The 16,011-nt window shown below is 48.9% G+C and overlaps 1 protein-coding gene across 1 annotated transcript in view; it reads left to right on the top strand.

Annotated features, from left to right (window-relative positions):
• The window catches only part of CALB2 (calbindin 2), a 28,419-nt gene extending 14,420 nt beyond the window's left edge, over positions 1-13,999 (top strand). Inside the window, exons 3-11 of the mRNA XM_047079340.1 lie at positions 325-414; positions 3,837-3,917; positions 7,196-7,252; positions 7,834-7,911; positions 8,396-8,451; positions 8,765-8,804; positions 9,520-9,573; positions 10,166-10,237; positions 13,883-13,999. Of these exons, the coding sequence (XP_046935296.1) occupies positions 325-414; positions 3,837-3,917; positions 7,196-7,252; positions 7,834-7,911; positions 8,396-8,451; positions 8,765-8,804; positions 9,520-9,573; positions 10,166-10,237; positions 13,883-13,999 (645 nt within the window). The remainder of the gene's footprint in view (positions 1-324; positions 415-3,836; positions 3,918-7,195; positions 7,253-7,833; positions 7,912-8,395; positions 8,452-8,764; positions 8,805-9,519; positions 9,574-10,165; positions 10,238-13,882) is intronic.
• The last annotated feature ends 2,012 nt before the right edge of the window (positions 14,000-16,011 follow it).

Here is a 16,011-nt window from a genome sequence, read left to right as displayed (position 1 = left end):
GATAGAGCTGTGGTTTAATCCCATCTCAAAGGCAGAGGGAGGGGCATGCTTAATTACACAAATTACATGATACAGGGGCATATGTCCTGTCCCTCTTTGAACATCATGTGACTGAGCCTCGAAGAAGAGACTACTTAGATTTGGAGGGACCTTGGCAAGGAGAAGAGTGCAGCCCTGAGCACTCAGGGCATTGGCCCAGCTTGGTTCTGTGCCTGTATAGCTGGGGCGCAAAATGATTTGCAATGGTGCTGCACCCAGCAGGTGAGAGATCCACGGTTCACATGGGGCCCGGCAGCACAATCAGCCCCATTTGTTTTTCTCCAGATGTCAAAGAGTGACAACTTTGGGGAGAAGATGAAGGAGTTCATGCAGAAATATGACAAGAACTCGGATGGGAAAATCGAAATGGCAGAGGTGAGTCCTATTGTCCAGGCTAAGAGCTGTGGCCGGGGGGGGGGGGGGGGGGGGAGAGGGGAGCGTCCTGTGCCGTGGGCAAGCATCCTTTCTAGACTTCCCAGTGAGGTGGTGGTCTAGGAGCCCCCACCCCACCTCCGACACTTAGGCTGACCAAAGAGAACAGGTGGGACTTTTTCTGTGTCTCACAAGGAAAGAAGCAACAAACACTGGTTTAAGACAGGGATGGAGACCTTAAATGCTCTCAGTGTCCCCACAGCTATTGAAAATGTGTGATGAGCCCAGCTTAAGAGAGAAAGGAGGGAGACGACTGGAGAACAAGAGAGTTCATGCCCCACCTAAAGGCATCCAAAGGCAAAATTTTTAATCAATTAATTATTGCAACACATAATTTACATATATAGCAGGTATAATTTATATATTTATATATACACACATACATTTATACATGCACAGATATATACATATTGTTAAAATAGAAACTGAGGCCTATTAAAAATTTAAAGAATGGGGTACCTGGATGGCTCAATAGGTTAAGCATACGACTTTGGCTCAGGTCACGATCTCACAACTCTTGAGTTTGAGCCCCACGTCAGGCTCTGTGCTGACAGCTCAGAGCCTGGAGCCTGCTTCGGATTCTATGTCTCCCTCCCTCTGCCCCTCCCCTGCTCACACTCTCTCTCTTAAAAATAAACATTAATTTTTTTAATTTAAAAAAAGAGTTCATTTGAGCAAAAATTGATTTGAATGAGGCAGCACCAAACCAGAAGTGGCTAGGAACACTCCACCAACAGTAGCTCGGAGAAAGACTTCTATAGAGAAGAAGTGGGAGCAGGGCAAGGAAGTTATTTGATTGGCTATAGCTTAAATGGTTATTTGGGAAAGCCTAGTTGGCTGTTTTGGCTGCTTGTTTCAGCTTTGGATTGCTCACAAAGGCCACTGAGGCATTAAGGCCACCTCGTTTAATGGCTTCCTGGTTTAATGAAACAACTTATGTATACACACACATACATTCATACATACATACATACTTACACATACAAATATGCATGTGTGTGCGTGCCTAACCGAACAGCTCTGGCAGTTAGTTGGTGACCTGTGTTCTAGAGGTCAAGAATAATGATGGCAGCACATGAACCTGGGCATAGCTCCTCCCAGGGTGGACTGGTTGGGAAGCTGCCTAAGGTCAGTGCCCAGGAAGTAGAGACTGAGACAGAGAGTCAAGCCAATGGGACTTACTAAGAGACAACTCCCAAAAGAAGGGAAGAGTGCAGCAGGAGAGGGCAGAGGAAAGAGCTTAGGAAGGATGTGGTCTCAGTTGGATCCTGGTCATGGCCTGATCTCACAAGGAGCTCTGCAGTGTAGATTGTGCCACAGAGTTGGTCTCACCTTGAGGCAAAGCATGGGGTGGCCCTTTGTACTCCCATTTCAGTCAGTCATTGGTACAGGCAGCTCCCTCCCCCTGTGGGGGGGGGCGGTGGGGGGGGGGGAGGAGGGTGACTGGGGCAATGGCAGTTTGGTGGAGGGCAGCTCTCCTGCAGGGGACAGCTATGAGCCACTACAGTCATCCTTCACATCATGAGGGATGGCCCACCAGCCTAAGCTAAAGGGGATCTAGAAAACGCACCAAGGGCACAGGTTCCTAAAGCTGCAAGTCTCAAAATATCTGGACTCAAATGGGCTTCAGCCAGGGGTCACCAGACTTTTTTTCTGTAAAGAGCCAGATTATGGTTAATGTTTTAGGGTTTGTGGGCCATACATTGTTACAATTCTTTTTTTTTTATTTTTTTATTTTTTTTATAAAAAAAATTTTTTCAACGTTTATTTATTTTTGGGACAGAGAGAGACAGAGCATGAACAGGGGAGGGGCAGAGAGAGAGGGAGACACAGAATCGGAAACAGGCTCCAGGCTCTGAGCCATCAGCCCAGAGCCCGACGCGGGGCTCGAACTCACGGACCGCGAGATCGTGACCTGGCTGAAGTCGGACGCTTAACCGACTGCGCCACCCAGGCACCCCTGTTACAATTCTTTCAATTCAGCCACTGTGGCACAAAAGCAGCCATAGACAATATGTAAATACATGGGCGTGGCCATGTTCCAGTATATGTTCATTTACAGAAACAGGCATTGGGCCAGACTTGGTTCATGGGTCATTGTTTACTGACTCCTGCTTTAAACTATGAGAGGGTCCTAATGAGAAAAGCCATGGGAAAGGTTGGCTCCGGATGAAGGAGTCCAGGTCCCCAGCCCTGCTTCTCTGCAGTTCTTTTTTTTTTTTTTAAAAACAACTAGCCTGTCAAACAGGTTTTGCTTTTTTTTTTTTTTTTAGTTCATTTATTTGAGAGAGAGAGAGAGACAGAGACAGAGACAGAGAAAGTGGGGTAGTGGCAGAGAGAAGGAGAGACAGAATCCCAAGCAGGCTCCACACCGTCAGCACAGAGCCCGATGCAGGGCTTGAACTCACGAACTGTGAGATCGTGACCTGAGATGAGATCGCGTTGGATGCTTAACCAACTGTGCCACCCAGATTCCCCATTGCCTCTCTTGGTTCTGTTCTCTGCCCCCAAAACAGCTTCATCCTCAGGCTGGTAAACAGGATGGCTGCAGCAGTTCCAGGCAGCACATCCACACACAACCACAAAGGATCCACCTCATTTGGCCCCTCACAGGTACAAGGAAACCTTTCCCAGAAGTACCCTTAGCACACCTCCCCTCACACTTCACTGGGCAGAGCGAGATCACATGCCTACCCATAAGCCAATCACTGACAAGAGAAACAAGAGCACATTTAGCTGACTCAGCCCAATCAGAATGTGCCCGTGACCAGGGGAAGCCCAGAGCGAAGTAAGTGGGGGACTGGGGGATGGCCAGCAGTGTGTGCTGAACAAAGGTATCTGCATTTTCTAAAAATCAGATTTGCTGAGGTAAATTTACATACAATAAACTGCATCGATTTGAAGTGTACACTTCCGTGAGTTGAGGCAGTTGTGTACAACCATGTAATTACCATCCACGATCAAGATACAGCATTTTTATCACTGTCAAAATGTTCCTCCACCTGGTGCGGGCCATCCTATCCTAGGCAACCGCTAAGCTAGGATTAGGTTGCATTTTTTAGAATTTTATATAGATGGAATGAATGCTCTACTAAGTATTCTTTTGAGACTGGATACTTGCCTTTTAAAGTGGCACCAGTTTCCTGTCCCTCCAGCTGCTCATACTCTTAAGATCTGGGGTGACCCAGATGCACTTCTCAGAACATCCTTCTTCCCTTTTGAAGGACGAATCTCAGAAAGCAAACTGCAGCTCCCACGCTGCCTTGCCACTGGCCATTTCACCATCCTCCCCACAGGAAAGGCTACTCGCCCACTCTCCTGGCAGGGCCCTCCGTAATGTCTCTGTTGCTCTCTGGCCCCCACAGCTGGCGCAGATCCTACCAACGGAGGAGAACTTCCTTCTGTGCTTCAGGCAGCACGTGGGCTCCAGCACCGAGTTTATGGAGGTGAGGCCAAGGCGCTGCCTTTTCCCTGCACACTCTTCTGCCTTTCTCCCATGTTCAGAGCCAGGCCCACCCAGATGCCAGGGAATGGTCCCTTGGGAGATGGTAAAGCCCTCCGAGCCCTACTCACCAAGTGGGGTCCGTGGACCAGCGGCATCAGCATCACCATCCCCTGGATGCTTGTGAGCAATGCAGAGTCCCCGGCCCACTGAATCAGAAACTACATTTTAACAAAATCCCCAAATGATATGTGCACGTCAAAGTGTGGAGAGTATGGTGAGAATTAAGTGTGGGTCAAGTACCTTTGGGAAATGCCATGTACACACTTATCTCCCCTTTGGGAATTGGTCATAGACATTTGCATCTTATGGTCTCTGAGAAATCCTGCAATGAAGAGGCCTGTTTCACATTATTTGGCTCCAAGATCTCACATGATTTGTTCTCAGTAACATTAGTGTCCCTTGAAGTCAGGGTTCTAAAGAGCATGCGTGGGGAGCATGGATTTATGTGCCATCCTGAAGATGGAAAAACCCAGGGAGAATTCCAGCTTGTGGTATCTTCCAGTCCTGATTTTTAACTGTAGTCTGCGCTTCACTCCCCCCCCCCTTTAAAATAGATCTTGGCAACAGAAATTCTTTGAAATCTTCATGTGAAATAGAACATCCTTACTCACATGTCTTTTGAGTAATATTCAAATGATTGAACCATGTGAAATTGTTGCTATTTGACCATTTTTGATTTACAAAAATTCCAAATTCCATATGGCTCAACTAGATATATTACTAATCCTGATACCTGGAAAACTACCAATTATTTCTTGGTATTTTTCTGGGACTCCGCACCCTAGCCATTCAATGTATGTGTCCCTCACAGTGAAACTCAACCCATACCCCACACACACTGCCTGCTATGATAATGACTGGCCTTCAGCTTGACTCGAGTTGCCATTCCTCGTGTTAAATCCCTTTCCAGACACCGGTAATCCCCTCTCCGTGACTTACTGCCCAGAACCCCACATGGCATTGAGTTCCCCTCATGGATAAAGAGTTGGTTGGAAATAACCGATTCTAAGGGCAGAAAAGTCATTTTTTAAGTGGCACCTTGCCTAAGCATCAGATATGGATTTCACTGTATGGTGCTTTAAAGGATTTTCTCCAGTTTTTTTTTTTGTTTTCAAGATGGCAAGATTCCATAGCTAGTAATTGACACTCTGGATTTTGTTCTTAGTCCCTTCTCTTGCCTATGGGGGTGGGGGTGAGGAGTCTGCATATACTTGTAAGAATGCTGCTTTTGTGGGTGTCGATTTTGCTGTGTAGGAAAGGGAGAGTTATGCCTGATGGCTCCTTCTCTGATAGGAAGGCAGCCAAAGACTGGCTTCTATTCTACCTCTGATCTGGAAAATGGGGATGACGATAGCTTGCTTAAAATGCTTAAAGAGAAGCAAAAAATATCTTTCTCTGTCTCTGTCTCTGTGTGTCAAAATCATTAGTGGCTTCTCTCTGTGTAGCTGACATAATTCCATATTCTTATCTGTCTTCATCCTTTAATCCACAGTATAACTGCTGAGCCAACACCCCCACCAAGTTTCCTGAGACCCCACCATCCCACAGTACCACCCCCCTGGGTTGTTCATTTGCTCCATTTTTATCAGCTGGAAACATGAATTGGTCCCTCTGCCGCTCTGAAAGCCTTGTGCTGTCAGATAGCTCTGTCCCACTGCTAAGCACAACATTGTAATTTCTAATTTTAGTGATGCCTCAGGATTTCTTTGAGATTTCACAAAGCCCAGGTCTCTTGAACTCTTTTCCTTGAATGGGAAGAGAATGGCCCACTCACTGATGGACGAGCACAAAGTACTGGTGGGGAGAGAAGTGAGCCGAGAGCATGGGGGTGGAGAGCGTGGGGGTAGGGGAGGATCCAGGGAGGGAGGGAGGTCAGACCCAGTGGGAGGATCTCCCCAAAAAAGAGCGAAAAGCAAAGTGATGCTTTGCTCTGAGTGAGGACTAGGGTCCCTTCAGGTTACCCTCCTTTTAGGCAACTTAGGGGGTGTCTGCCTTTTTTCCCAGTCAAGACTCAGATGAACTAAATTCTAACGTACTAAGTATATGCAGGTGGATGGTGAAGTCATACTTGTAAACCTGCACATATTTCTTAGTACTTTCTCAAAGGCAGGCTTTCTGGGCATGAGAAAGAATATTTTGATGGAACCAGAGCATTTTTTCCCCCAGAGAAAAGACACTCCACAGTCAGATACCATCTATCCAAGTTGTCTCTGATATAAGGCTGCCCTTTTGTTGAGATTTGCTTGTGTCTCATAACTTTTTAAAAAATCAGGATAAAAAGAAAACTGCCAGATATCCTGATCCACAACTATACCAGGAGAATTACACAGCCTTGTTTGCTGGTATGGAAGAAAGATCCTGGGATATCCATAAACTCACACTCCTGGCAATAAAAGGGAGAGATGGCATGGGAAAGGGAAGGGAGGCAGGAGATCCAAATTTGGCAAAATAATTTGTGCTTGCTGACTCCCAAGTGTCACTGATGTCCAGTGTGCAGTCTGGAGCTGAGGGAGAAGAGAGGAAAAGCCAAGGCAAGACCACTGGAAAGAAAATATAAGAAATATGATCAGGCACCAACATAGATCAAAGATTTGGGGAAACGGGTTCTCTGGATTGAGCAGGGAGAGGGGTGGTTTCCTTAAAAACAAAAAAAAGGAATGCTTTTTTATCACACAGATGGGGAGTGGCCTTGGGATACTCCAAACAAGCGGACTGTACTACAGTCCTGCTCTCATGCAGACATGGCTGCCATGTGCACCATGATGGGGGTACAGTGAGGTCCCCCACCCAGAGAATGAGAAGATTTGAGAGCAGTGAAAGGACACGCTATATACCCACAGCAAAAATTGGATCCATCAGATGTTAGTGCTAGAAGTTGCTTGGTTAGCACCTTAGAAAACCATAAACCATTCAAAAAAACAAAACAAAACATAACCCTAGTTACAAAATTATCCAAAAAGAGACCCAGGCTTGTAGCCAGATAGAGTAGGGAGACCTTGTCCGAGCATTTTTTTTTTCCTTCTCTATGTGACCTTGGCCATGACACTTTCCCCCATTTCTTCTGTGACTTGAAAGGGACTGGGCTAGCCCATCTCCATGCCCCCATCCCACTGCAATATTCTTGAACATCAAGACCCAGCCCAGTCCATTAAAGGAAATTGGAAGGAGGCTTATAGATACTGACAGGTCTTTGCAACTGGGTTGGCATTCCCATTGCAGGCTTGGCGGAAGTATGACACAGACAGAAGTGGCTACATTGAAGCCAACGAGCTCAAGGTAGGATGGGCCTGGGGGAGGGCATGGAAGGCGTGGAGAAAGGGACTGAGGCCACAGTTGGTGGTAGGTGTAAGGAACCTGGGGAGGGGGGAGACGTTGGGTGACGAACAAGGGTTCGTGTTCTGCCTAGGAACACTTAAGCCTGGCTCTGAATTGGTGAACATGTTCAGGACAGCCATGTGAAATCAGTAACATGGAGCTGCAGGGCCACGGAGTTCAACCCGACTACACTCGTTTGCACGTCAGTGCCCAGGACAGGCACCTCCAAGGCAATCCTATCAGATTGGCCTTCTGACTTCTACATATACCCCTACATTCCTCTGGAACTAGTGATCCCCAGGCACTGCTTAGCCCTGTGTCCTGGGCCCTCTGAGAAGCCTATCTTATGGGGTGAAGTTGCATCCAGGAGCTACCTCCAGGCCTTCATGGTCATTCCACAAGCATTAGGGATTAGAGGATTATGAAGGATGGAAACCATACAAATGGTAGACGTCAGAAAACAACGTTGACTAACTGAACAAGTTATGAGGGAAGAACTACTGAATGAGTCAGGAGCTCTGAAGAGACCTTTTGTATTCTAGGGATTTCTGTCTGACCTGCTGAAGAAGGCAAACCGGCCATATGATGAGCCCAAGCTCCAAGAATATACCCAAACCATAGTAAGTGGGCAGAAGTGTCCCTTACCCCTCCAGGGGCATAGGACTGGGGCCCCAAGCCAGTGGGATTCTGGGTTTTCAGGCTGAGTCTCCAGGCCCAGGTGAAGGGACTCCAGTGGCAACTGGCAAAAGGGATGCTAGTTCATGGCCCCACACACCCTCTCTCTGAGATCCTCACTGGGCTAGTGGGAGACTGGGAGTATCTGTTTCCATGACAACCTCCACAGCTCCAGGAGAGGATGGGCTTGGGGAGGGTGGGCCTTTGGTGCTGGCTGGCTGTGTTTCTGTGGCCCTTGCCCCGAGAAGGGGAGGGAGGAGCAGTGATCAATTTAGACCATGCTGGTCCCTGACCTCCAGGTGACCTCAGAAGAGGCAGGAGGCCACCCCACCCATCCTCCTTCCTCTCCAGTAGAAGGGGATGGCAGGTCAAGGTCCCACATGAGAGGTCAAAGCAAATAACCCAGGCACCTCTGTCTGTCCTAAACAGCTACGGATGTTTGACCTGAACGGGGATGGCAAATTGGGCCTCTCGGAGATGTCCCGGTAAGTGCCTGACCTCACCCCCACGATCACTTTTACCAGGACCTGTGCAGACCATTCCTGTGCCACCCGCCCTGGCTCTAAGACCAATCAGCAGGGAGAGTGACAGTTCAGGGGTCCTGAAGCTCAAGACCAAGCTAGATAGAGTGTCAGTACCTCAGTGTGTCTGCCTCCCTCTTTTTAGAACTTGCCACTAATTTCTAAGTGCTCACAGATGGTTCCAGAAGTACAGGCACTGCTTCTGCATCCCCCCATGTGCAAGTTGTTCTTGCCTCTACCCTGTCTCCTAAGCTCTGCTCTAACACTTTCTTTCCAGACTGTTGCCTGTACAGGAAAACTTCCTGCTTAAATTTCAGGTAAAAGAACCACTCTGCTTTTCTTCACTTCCTCCCTTCCCTCATCCCTGTGTGCTTCACTCTGCCACCCTCCTGTCCACCCTCCACACACATGTGCATGCACATATATACATGCACACTCAGACACATGCACTTGCTCACTCGTGCACACATACACATGTGTGCACACACACATACAGGTGCACAGTGAGACATGTACTCGCTCACTCATGCACATACGCACATACGTGTGCACACACAGACACATGTGCTCGCTTACTCATGCACATACTCACATGCACACATACACGTGCACACACAAATGCACTCACTTGTACACACATACACATATACATGCAGACACGTGCACTCACTTGTGCACAAGTGCACACGCACGTGTGTGCATGCACACATACATGTGCACACATGTGCATACCCACATATACGTGCAAACACACACATGCGCTCGTTCACTCATGCACACATGCGTGCACACACATACATACACATGCACAGACACACACAAGCTCGCTCACTTGTGCACATATGCACATGTGCACATGCAAACATACATACACTTGTGCACATGCATACCATGCACGCATACACGTGCACACACAAATGCACTCACTGATGCACATGCACACACACGCATGCACAAAGACACATGCCCTCACTAGCACGCACACACTCTCCAGGGCTTTTGCTTCTCTCTTTAATACATTGGACCTTACAGGGCATGAAACTGACCTCTGAGGAGTTCAATGCGATCTTCACATTTTACGACAAGGTAAGAGGGAGGACAGCATGCGACGGAAAAGCAGAGGGCCCCATCGGCAGGGGAGCCCCTGGCCAAATGGCTCAACCCTGTCCTTCGGAATCAGGAGGCGCTCAGTACTGCGCCCTTGGTGCCAGGTCATAATTGTGCACTGGAGCCGATTGTTTTGCTAAGAAGTTGGGAGTGAGAAGGCCTCCTGACCACGTACCAGCCCTTCCTTTACTGCCCCCACCCGTGTGACTCCTGTAGTCCCCCTCATAACCGAAGGGTGGGGGATAAACTTCAGATAGCCCCTGTATTCATCCTGACATCGCAGGGAGTTAGCTAAATGCTTCTTGAACCTCATTTATATTTTCAATGCAAATGAAAAACACCAGAATGCAAATTTGCCCCAAAATGTCCTGTTCCTACCTTGACTGGTAAAGTCAGCAGTTAGGTGTCATCCTGGCACCGCACGGTGTGAACACCTTCTGCACAGAGTAAAGGGAAGGTTAGACTCTGCAAGCTCCCGGGAAGAGTTGGGGGAATGGGGAGGCAAGGTCAGGGGTGGCGGGGCCTGAGTTCTAGAGCTCTGTGCTGCCTCTCCTCTGCTCCCCATCACCAGGACGGGAGTGGCTACATTGATGAGAATGAGCTGGATGCCCTGCTGAAGGACCTGTATGAGAAAAACAAGAAGGTAAACAACGGATTCTGGAGGCCTAGGAAGGTGGTTCTGGGGCAGGAGAGAGGCTTCTCAGGGAGGGTGGAAAAGGAATGTGGGGTGCATTTTGCTCTTCTGATCACCCATAACTTAAGCAATGGCAGTTTTGGGGTTATTGTTTTGTTTTTCTGGTTGGATGATTGGCTGGTTGGTTTATGTTTTTTTTTAATGTAGTAAAATAGACTTAACACAAAGTTTACCATCATAACCATTCAGCAGTATTAAATAATCCACACTGTTGGGCAACCATCACTACCACCGTGCCCAGGGCTCTCTGCATCTTTTTTAAAAGTTTTTTTTAATGTTTATTTATTTTTGACAGAGAGAGAGAGAGAGACAGAGCATGAGTGGGGGAGGGTCAGAGAGAGGGGAGACACAGAATCCGAAGCAGGCTCCAGGCTCTGAGCTGTCAGCACAGAGCCTGACGTGGGGCTCAAACTCAAGAGTTGTGAGATCGTGACCTGAGCTGAAGTTGGACACTTAACCGACTGAGCTACCCAGGCACCCCCCAGAGCTCTCGGCATCTTGGAAAACTGAAACTCCATCCTCATTAAACAACTGCTCTCTGCTCCTCCCTCCCCTCCCAGTCCCTGCTCCCCACTGCCCGCTGGCACCCACCATTCCACTTTGTCTCGAATTTTACTTCTTTTGGTGCATTCTAGAAATGGACTCATGCAGTATTTGTCTATGATCGGCTTACCTCATTAGCATAATGTCCTCCAGGTTCATCCATGTTGTAGCATGTGTTGGAATTTCCTTCCTTTTTAAGGCTGAGTAATACTCCATTGCGTGTCTATACCATCTTTTTTTCTGCTCATCCGTCAACAGCCACTTGGGTTGTTTCCACCTGTTGGCAGTTTTGAATGATGCTATGATGGGGCACTGGCAGCCTGACTAGCACAGCTCATGGAGTGTCAGCCAAATTGCCATCAGAAAAGTCTTTTTGCACAAGGAGAGATTTGAGATAGAAGGGTCCAGTGGGAGGTGAAGATATTCCAAATCAATTAACTGCAGAGTCTGGGGCTGAGCAAGAGGCTCATAGGAGCCACAGAAGCATTTGTTGCTCAGAGAAAAGGTGGACAACTATTACTTTGCTGCCAGGGACAGACCCCACGTGGCCCTCCACGGGCTCATCCAGGTGCCTGGGGAGCAGGGAGGGGGCGGGGCGGCAGGTGGACCAGGATCCAGCAGCTCTTTTTGTAGCCATTTTCCTTCACCTCCAGGAAAATGCCTTTCTCTGAGCAAACAGTTTTGCGGTTTTCTTTAATTAGATGAACACTCTATAATTTCTTGTGGTGTCTAACTGCCTCTGCTGCCAGGCAAGAACTAAATTTACTGCTCGATTTCAGGGGGAAAAAAAATTCATCGCAGCCTCTGAGTCTGTCTCCCCTTCCAATTGCTTTCTGACTTCTTCATCTTTGTCCTGAATATCATTCTTCATTCCTTTCACCCTATATTTATTTTGTTTTTGTTATCTTCAGGTGCTTTTTGAAAGAGGCAGAAAATAAATTATAAACAAATACTACTTAGGAAGAAGGACATATTCACCAGGTGTTTGAACTCGGCAGACTTTTTCCTGGCATCAAATTCTAGAAGAAAATTATTTATGCACCCTTATGTGTCCAAGGAATGTTGGGCATCCTAATGGGAAATATCTTTAACTGTAATTGTATTAATGAGGCATAATTATTCTCCATAGGGCCCTGCTGGACACCTGAGGGTGATCAGCCCCGAGGCCAAGCATTAAATCTTGAAAGTGACCTAAGTAGGCTCTTTCTTAATTACCACAAAATACAGCTGAGATGGCTGCACAGGTTCACTTGAGGTGGGGAAACAAAAACAGAGTCAGGGGTTGGGTTTAGGAAGCACCCCTGAAGGTTAGAGTACAAAGATATCAATACAGTTGTTTACCTGGGAGCCTGCTACCTGTACAAAGCTCAAGACGTGGCCCCCGGGGCTGGACAGGATGAGTCCATAGAGCCCCAGGACCGTAAACAGCAGCACCTGAGCTGGGAAGGGAGAGGCCGTTCTTGTGAACCCACCTGGCAGACTCACATTCCCTTTTGATGGTGCAGGACTGAGATACGGTTTCTGAGCAGATGCGTGTTTGATGTTCCTGAGGAACAGACTGGTGAGACCCAACCTCAGTATTTCTCACCACTCCTGAGACAACTGCAGCTCGCTAAAGCCGTCCTCGGCTCCAAGCAGAACTTCTAGACCTGGAAACCGTGCAGCCCGTCCCTTCACACTGCTAAGATTCTTGATGCCACATTGAATCGGCAGTGGGGCAGGGGGGAGGGGAGGAGGGGTCTCGAGCTCCAGGTTGATATATGGGGTTCCTTCCTTGGCTCCTAATTTGAATGGTAGATAGTATTATGACTAGGTAATATTTCCACGGACTTCACAACTTGAGGGAAGATGCTTCCCAAAGCTAGAGACGCTCGCAAAGGGCCCTTGGGGTGGGTAGTGGCACAAAACCAAGAACCGGTCACATAAGGGGATGTCCTGAAAACCAAATGACAAAAGACTGACCTTTGAGCACCAAAAAAAGAGGTGACTGAGCACAGGTGAGCCAGGTAAATATTAGATAGACCTTGGAACCCAGGAGACTGAGGATATTTATCGCTGTAGAGTTGGTCCAGCCCTTTAGCAAATACCTTAGTCTTTATACTCAGGTTTCTCATTAGTTGAATAGGGATAAAGACCGTCAGCCTGAAAGGGGAGGTATTAAAAAAAAAAAAAAAAAAGAAAAGAAAGAAAATCTGCCAACATTTTCAAGATTAAAAAAAGGTGGGAGGGGGAGGAGTAGGAGGGAGGGTGTGTCTAAGCCAGGGAGAAAGGAAAAGAAAAAGATAGTATAAGCCATGGATGACCTTGCTATATTTCAGACCTAATGGTTATTTGTGTTCAAATCAATTACTGTAAAGTAGGTATTCAACACAAGGCATATCAGGTATTAATGTTCTGTTTAATGTTGGCCTCTATTTTACCTGAGACAATGGACATATGTCCGTGGGTCACCTGTCTTAGTGGGCCCTGAAGGTCACAGAAGCCAGTGAACAAGAAGTAGGAGGTGAGCTTTGCTGCTGGAGGAGGCAGGAGTTAGAATTCCTTGTTTAAATGGGTGAGGTTTAGAAAAGGATGGTCCATGGGGCCTGCAGACAAGACCAGGGCACTTTCCCAGCATTCCCTTCCTCACATGCAAGGACCCAGACGGAGGGACTGGAGGCCTAGTTAAGTAAAGGACCGGATTCAAATTATGCAGAGATAATGGCTGCCCTCACAATAGCTACCGATTTGGGGGTGCATGCTTTATGTCAGGTGCTGTGCTATGTGTTCACGCCCATTCCCTCCGCTAACCATCCTAACACCTCAATGAGGCAGACACTGTGGTTCGTGTACCCATCTTACAGATGAGGCAGCTGAGCTGAGACTCAGAAAGGTTCAATACTCTCCCCAAAGCAATGCAGCAAGTGAGAGTTGAACCAGAGCTTTCTGACTCCAAAGCCCATGCTTTGCTGAAGAGAAAGGCTGTGGCCCAAGTGTTTGCGAGTGAGTAGGTGAGACGTTCTGGTGGGGCCGTCCACTGAGGGGCTCTTACTCATTCCTTCTGTCTCCTAGGAAATGAATATCCAACAGCTCACCAACTACAGAAAGAGCGTCATGTCCTTGGCTGAGGCGGGGAAGCTCTACCGCAAGGACCTGGAGATTGTCCTCTGCAGCGAGCCCCCCATGTAAAGGGGGGCCAGGGGCTGCTTCTCCACCGTCCCCAAACCCTGCCCCGGCTGCCCTGCCACTTCTACCCGGACCCAGAGATCGTGAGCGCCCCTCCTCCGCCCCTGCAACCTGCACACACCAGCCCGCAGAACAGAAAAGGAGAGACGGAGGGAGGGTTGCTGACGGGCCTTCCGGAGCCCCCTCCACCCTCCCCCTGACCTGACCCGGCAAACTGCTCAGCCTGCAGTAGGGCACCAACCGCATGGGAGGTGGGCGGGGCATGGGCGGAGCTTCCCTGCCCCTCTCCGCTGCGATGCATGAGCTCCTCCGCTGTACGATTTAGGCTTCTGTGTCCCACGGAGTGGACCCTCCCCTCCCGCTCTGCTCCCCTCCTTCCCATGCCACCACCCACCCAAACTCCCAAGTTCCATCCACCACCTTGCTAAAAGCATAGCTGTCTTCTCGAAGTCCCTGTTCGTGGAGGGTGCCGGCCCTTTGTCCTCTTGACTCAGCGTGCTCCTTTTCTCTGTGGGTTCCTTGTCTCCTTGTTTACCAAAGAAGAGTTTACAGACAATAAAGGGAAGCGTTCTGTGTGGAAGCTCACCCAGTTCTGGTCAAGTGGTTGACTTCTGTCTACAGTTAGCAGCGCTTACTGACCAAGAGGGAGCCAGTGCAGGGCAGAGCCTGGAGATGGATCCCACAGATTGGATCCACATTCCTTCTAGTAGGGGCACCAACTGGGTGTGGCAACAGTGGGACCAGGTAGCCCCCCAACCCCAGCAGGGGTACCTCCAACCAGCAGTTCTGGACCCCCCACATTGAACCACTCCTCCTCAAAGTGTAATTTACCCCACAACTCATCTGATGCCTCACATGGATCTACAGAGCTAAGATCCTAAAATAGAGAACTAATTTTTTCAAATGCTGTCATTCACTGTCTACAGGATGCATTTGGACATTACTTCATTTAATGCCGCAGCAATCCTATGGGATGGATCCCATTTTCAGAAGTAGAACCTGGAGCTGAGACATTAACTTGTTCAGGGTGATACAACTCCCACGTTGTATACCAGCGTGGCTAGGCACTTGGTCACCAACTTGACTGAGGCAGTATACCACCGAGGTGGGGGCAGGGAGGGCTATACGGGATCGGGATCGGGGATTGTAAAGAAGCCTCATTTCTTTCGCAGCCACACCCTCCCCTGAGGGAGCCCATCCTGTTCCCCACCTGCATGATACAGCCCAGGAGGTCACCTGACCTCCGCCCACCTACCCTCAGCTGACTGGGCCAGTTAGTGTCTCCTGGGACCCGAGGTGGACATCCAGGGCCATCAGAGTGTGTGGCATTGAAGCTAGGTGATGATACAGCTTTGGAGGCAAGAGGTGGCAATCCCAAACCAAGCCCGAACTAATGCTGGAGAGAGTAGAACCCAGCGACTAGGACAGGGAGTCGGCCAGAGAGCAGTGGAGAACACGTGCAGAGAAAAACACAGGAAAGAAGGAATAGAATACAAAACAGAAACAAAGAGAGTGCAGGGCAGGTGGGCCAGCTAGCAGCTCCCATGAGGCCCTGCTACACTTGTGGATTCCGATTTCCCTGCCCTCCCTAGGCATCAGACAAGGGCACTTCCTGCCCACCAGGTGCATCTCTGTAGGATGCAGTCTCACAGCTGCTCCACTTGCCTGTGCTTTCCCTCCGAGCACCCCAGACAAGAGGGGGAGGAGCAGCTGTCATGGTTTGGGACCCTAGCTTGCAGCTCTTAGATGGGGTTTGCTGGAGTCCCCTCTCCCAGGCCCGCTTTCTGCTCAGCCGAAGGGGAAGCTCACGCTCTCCAGGAGACCTAACCAGGCTGGTTAGTTGATTCTGAACACAGATACCCGTTGATCAAGGACAGAGGGAAGGAGGAGAAGGAGGCCGAGGCCATGACAGTGGGTGCCATGGGGGGTGCCATCATGAATGAGGTCCTGACTTTTCTGTGTTGGGAGTCTGCACTGAGTGATCCCCAACAGAGAGTGTGGGGTGGCATCGCAAT

This window comes from Lynx rufus, unplaced genomic scaffold, assembly GCF_022079265.1.
Source record: "Lynx rufus isolate CCGP_SWC_20201006 ecotype Redwood Valley unplaced genomic scaffold, mLynRuf1.p SCAF_16, whole genome shotgun sequence".
In the NCBI taxonomy this organism is placed as follows: Eukaryota; Metazoa; Chordata; class Mammalia; order Carnivora; family Felidae; genus Lynx; species Lynx rufus.
The sequence above is the reverse complement of the archived record's forward strand: the minus strand, read 5'-3'. Positions and strand labels throughout refer to the sequence as shown.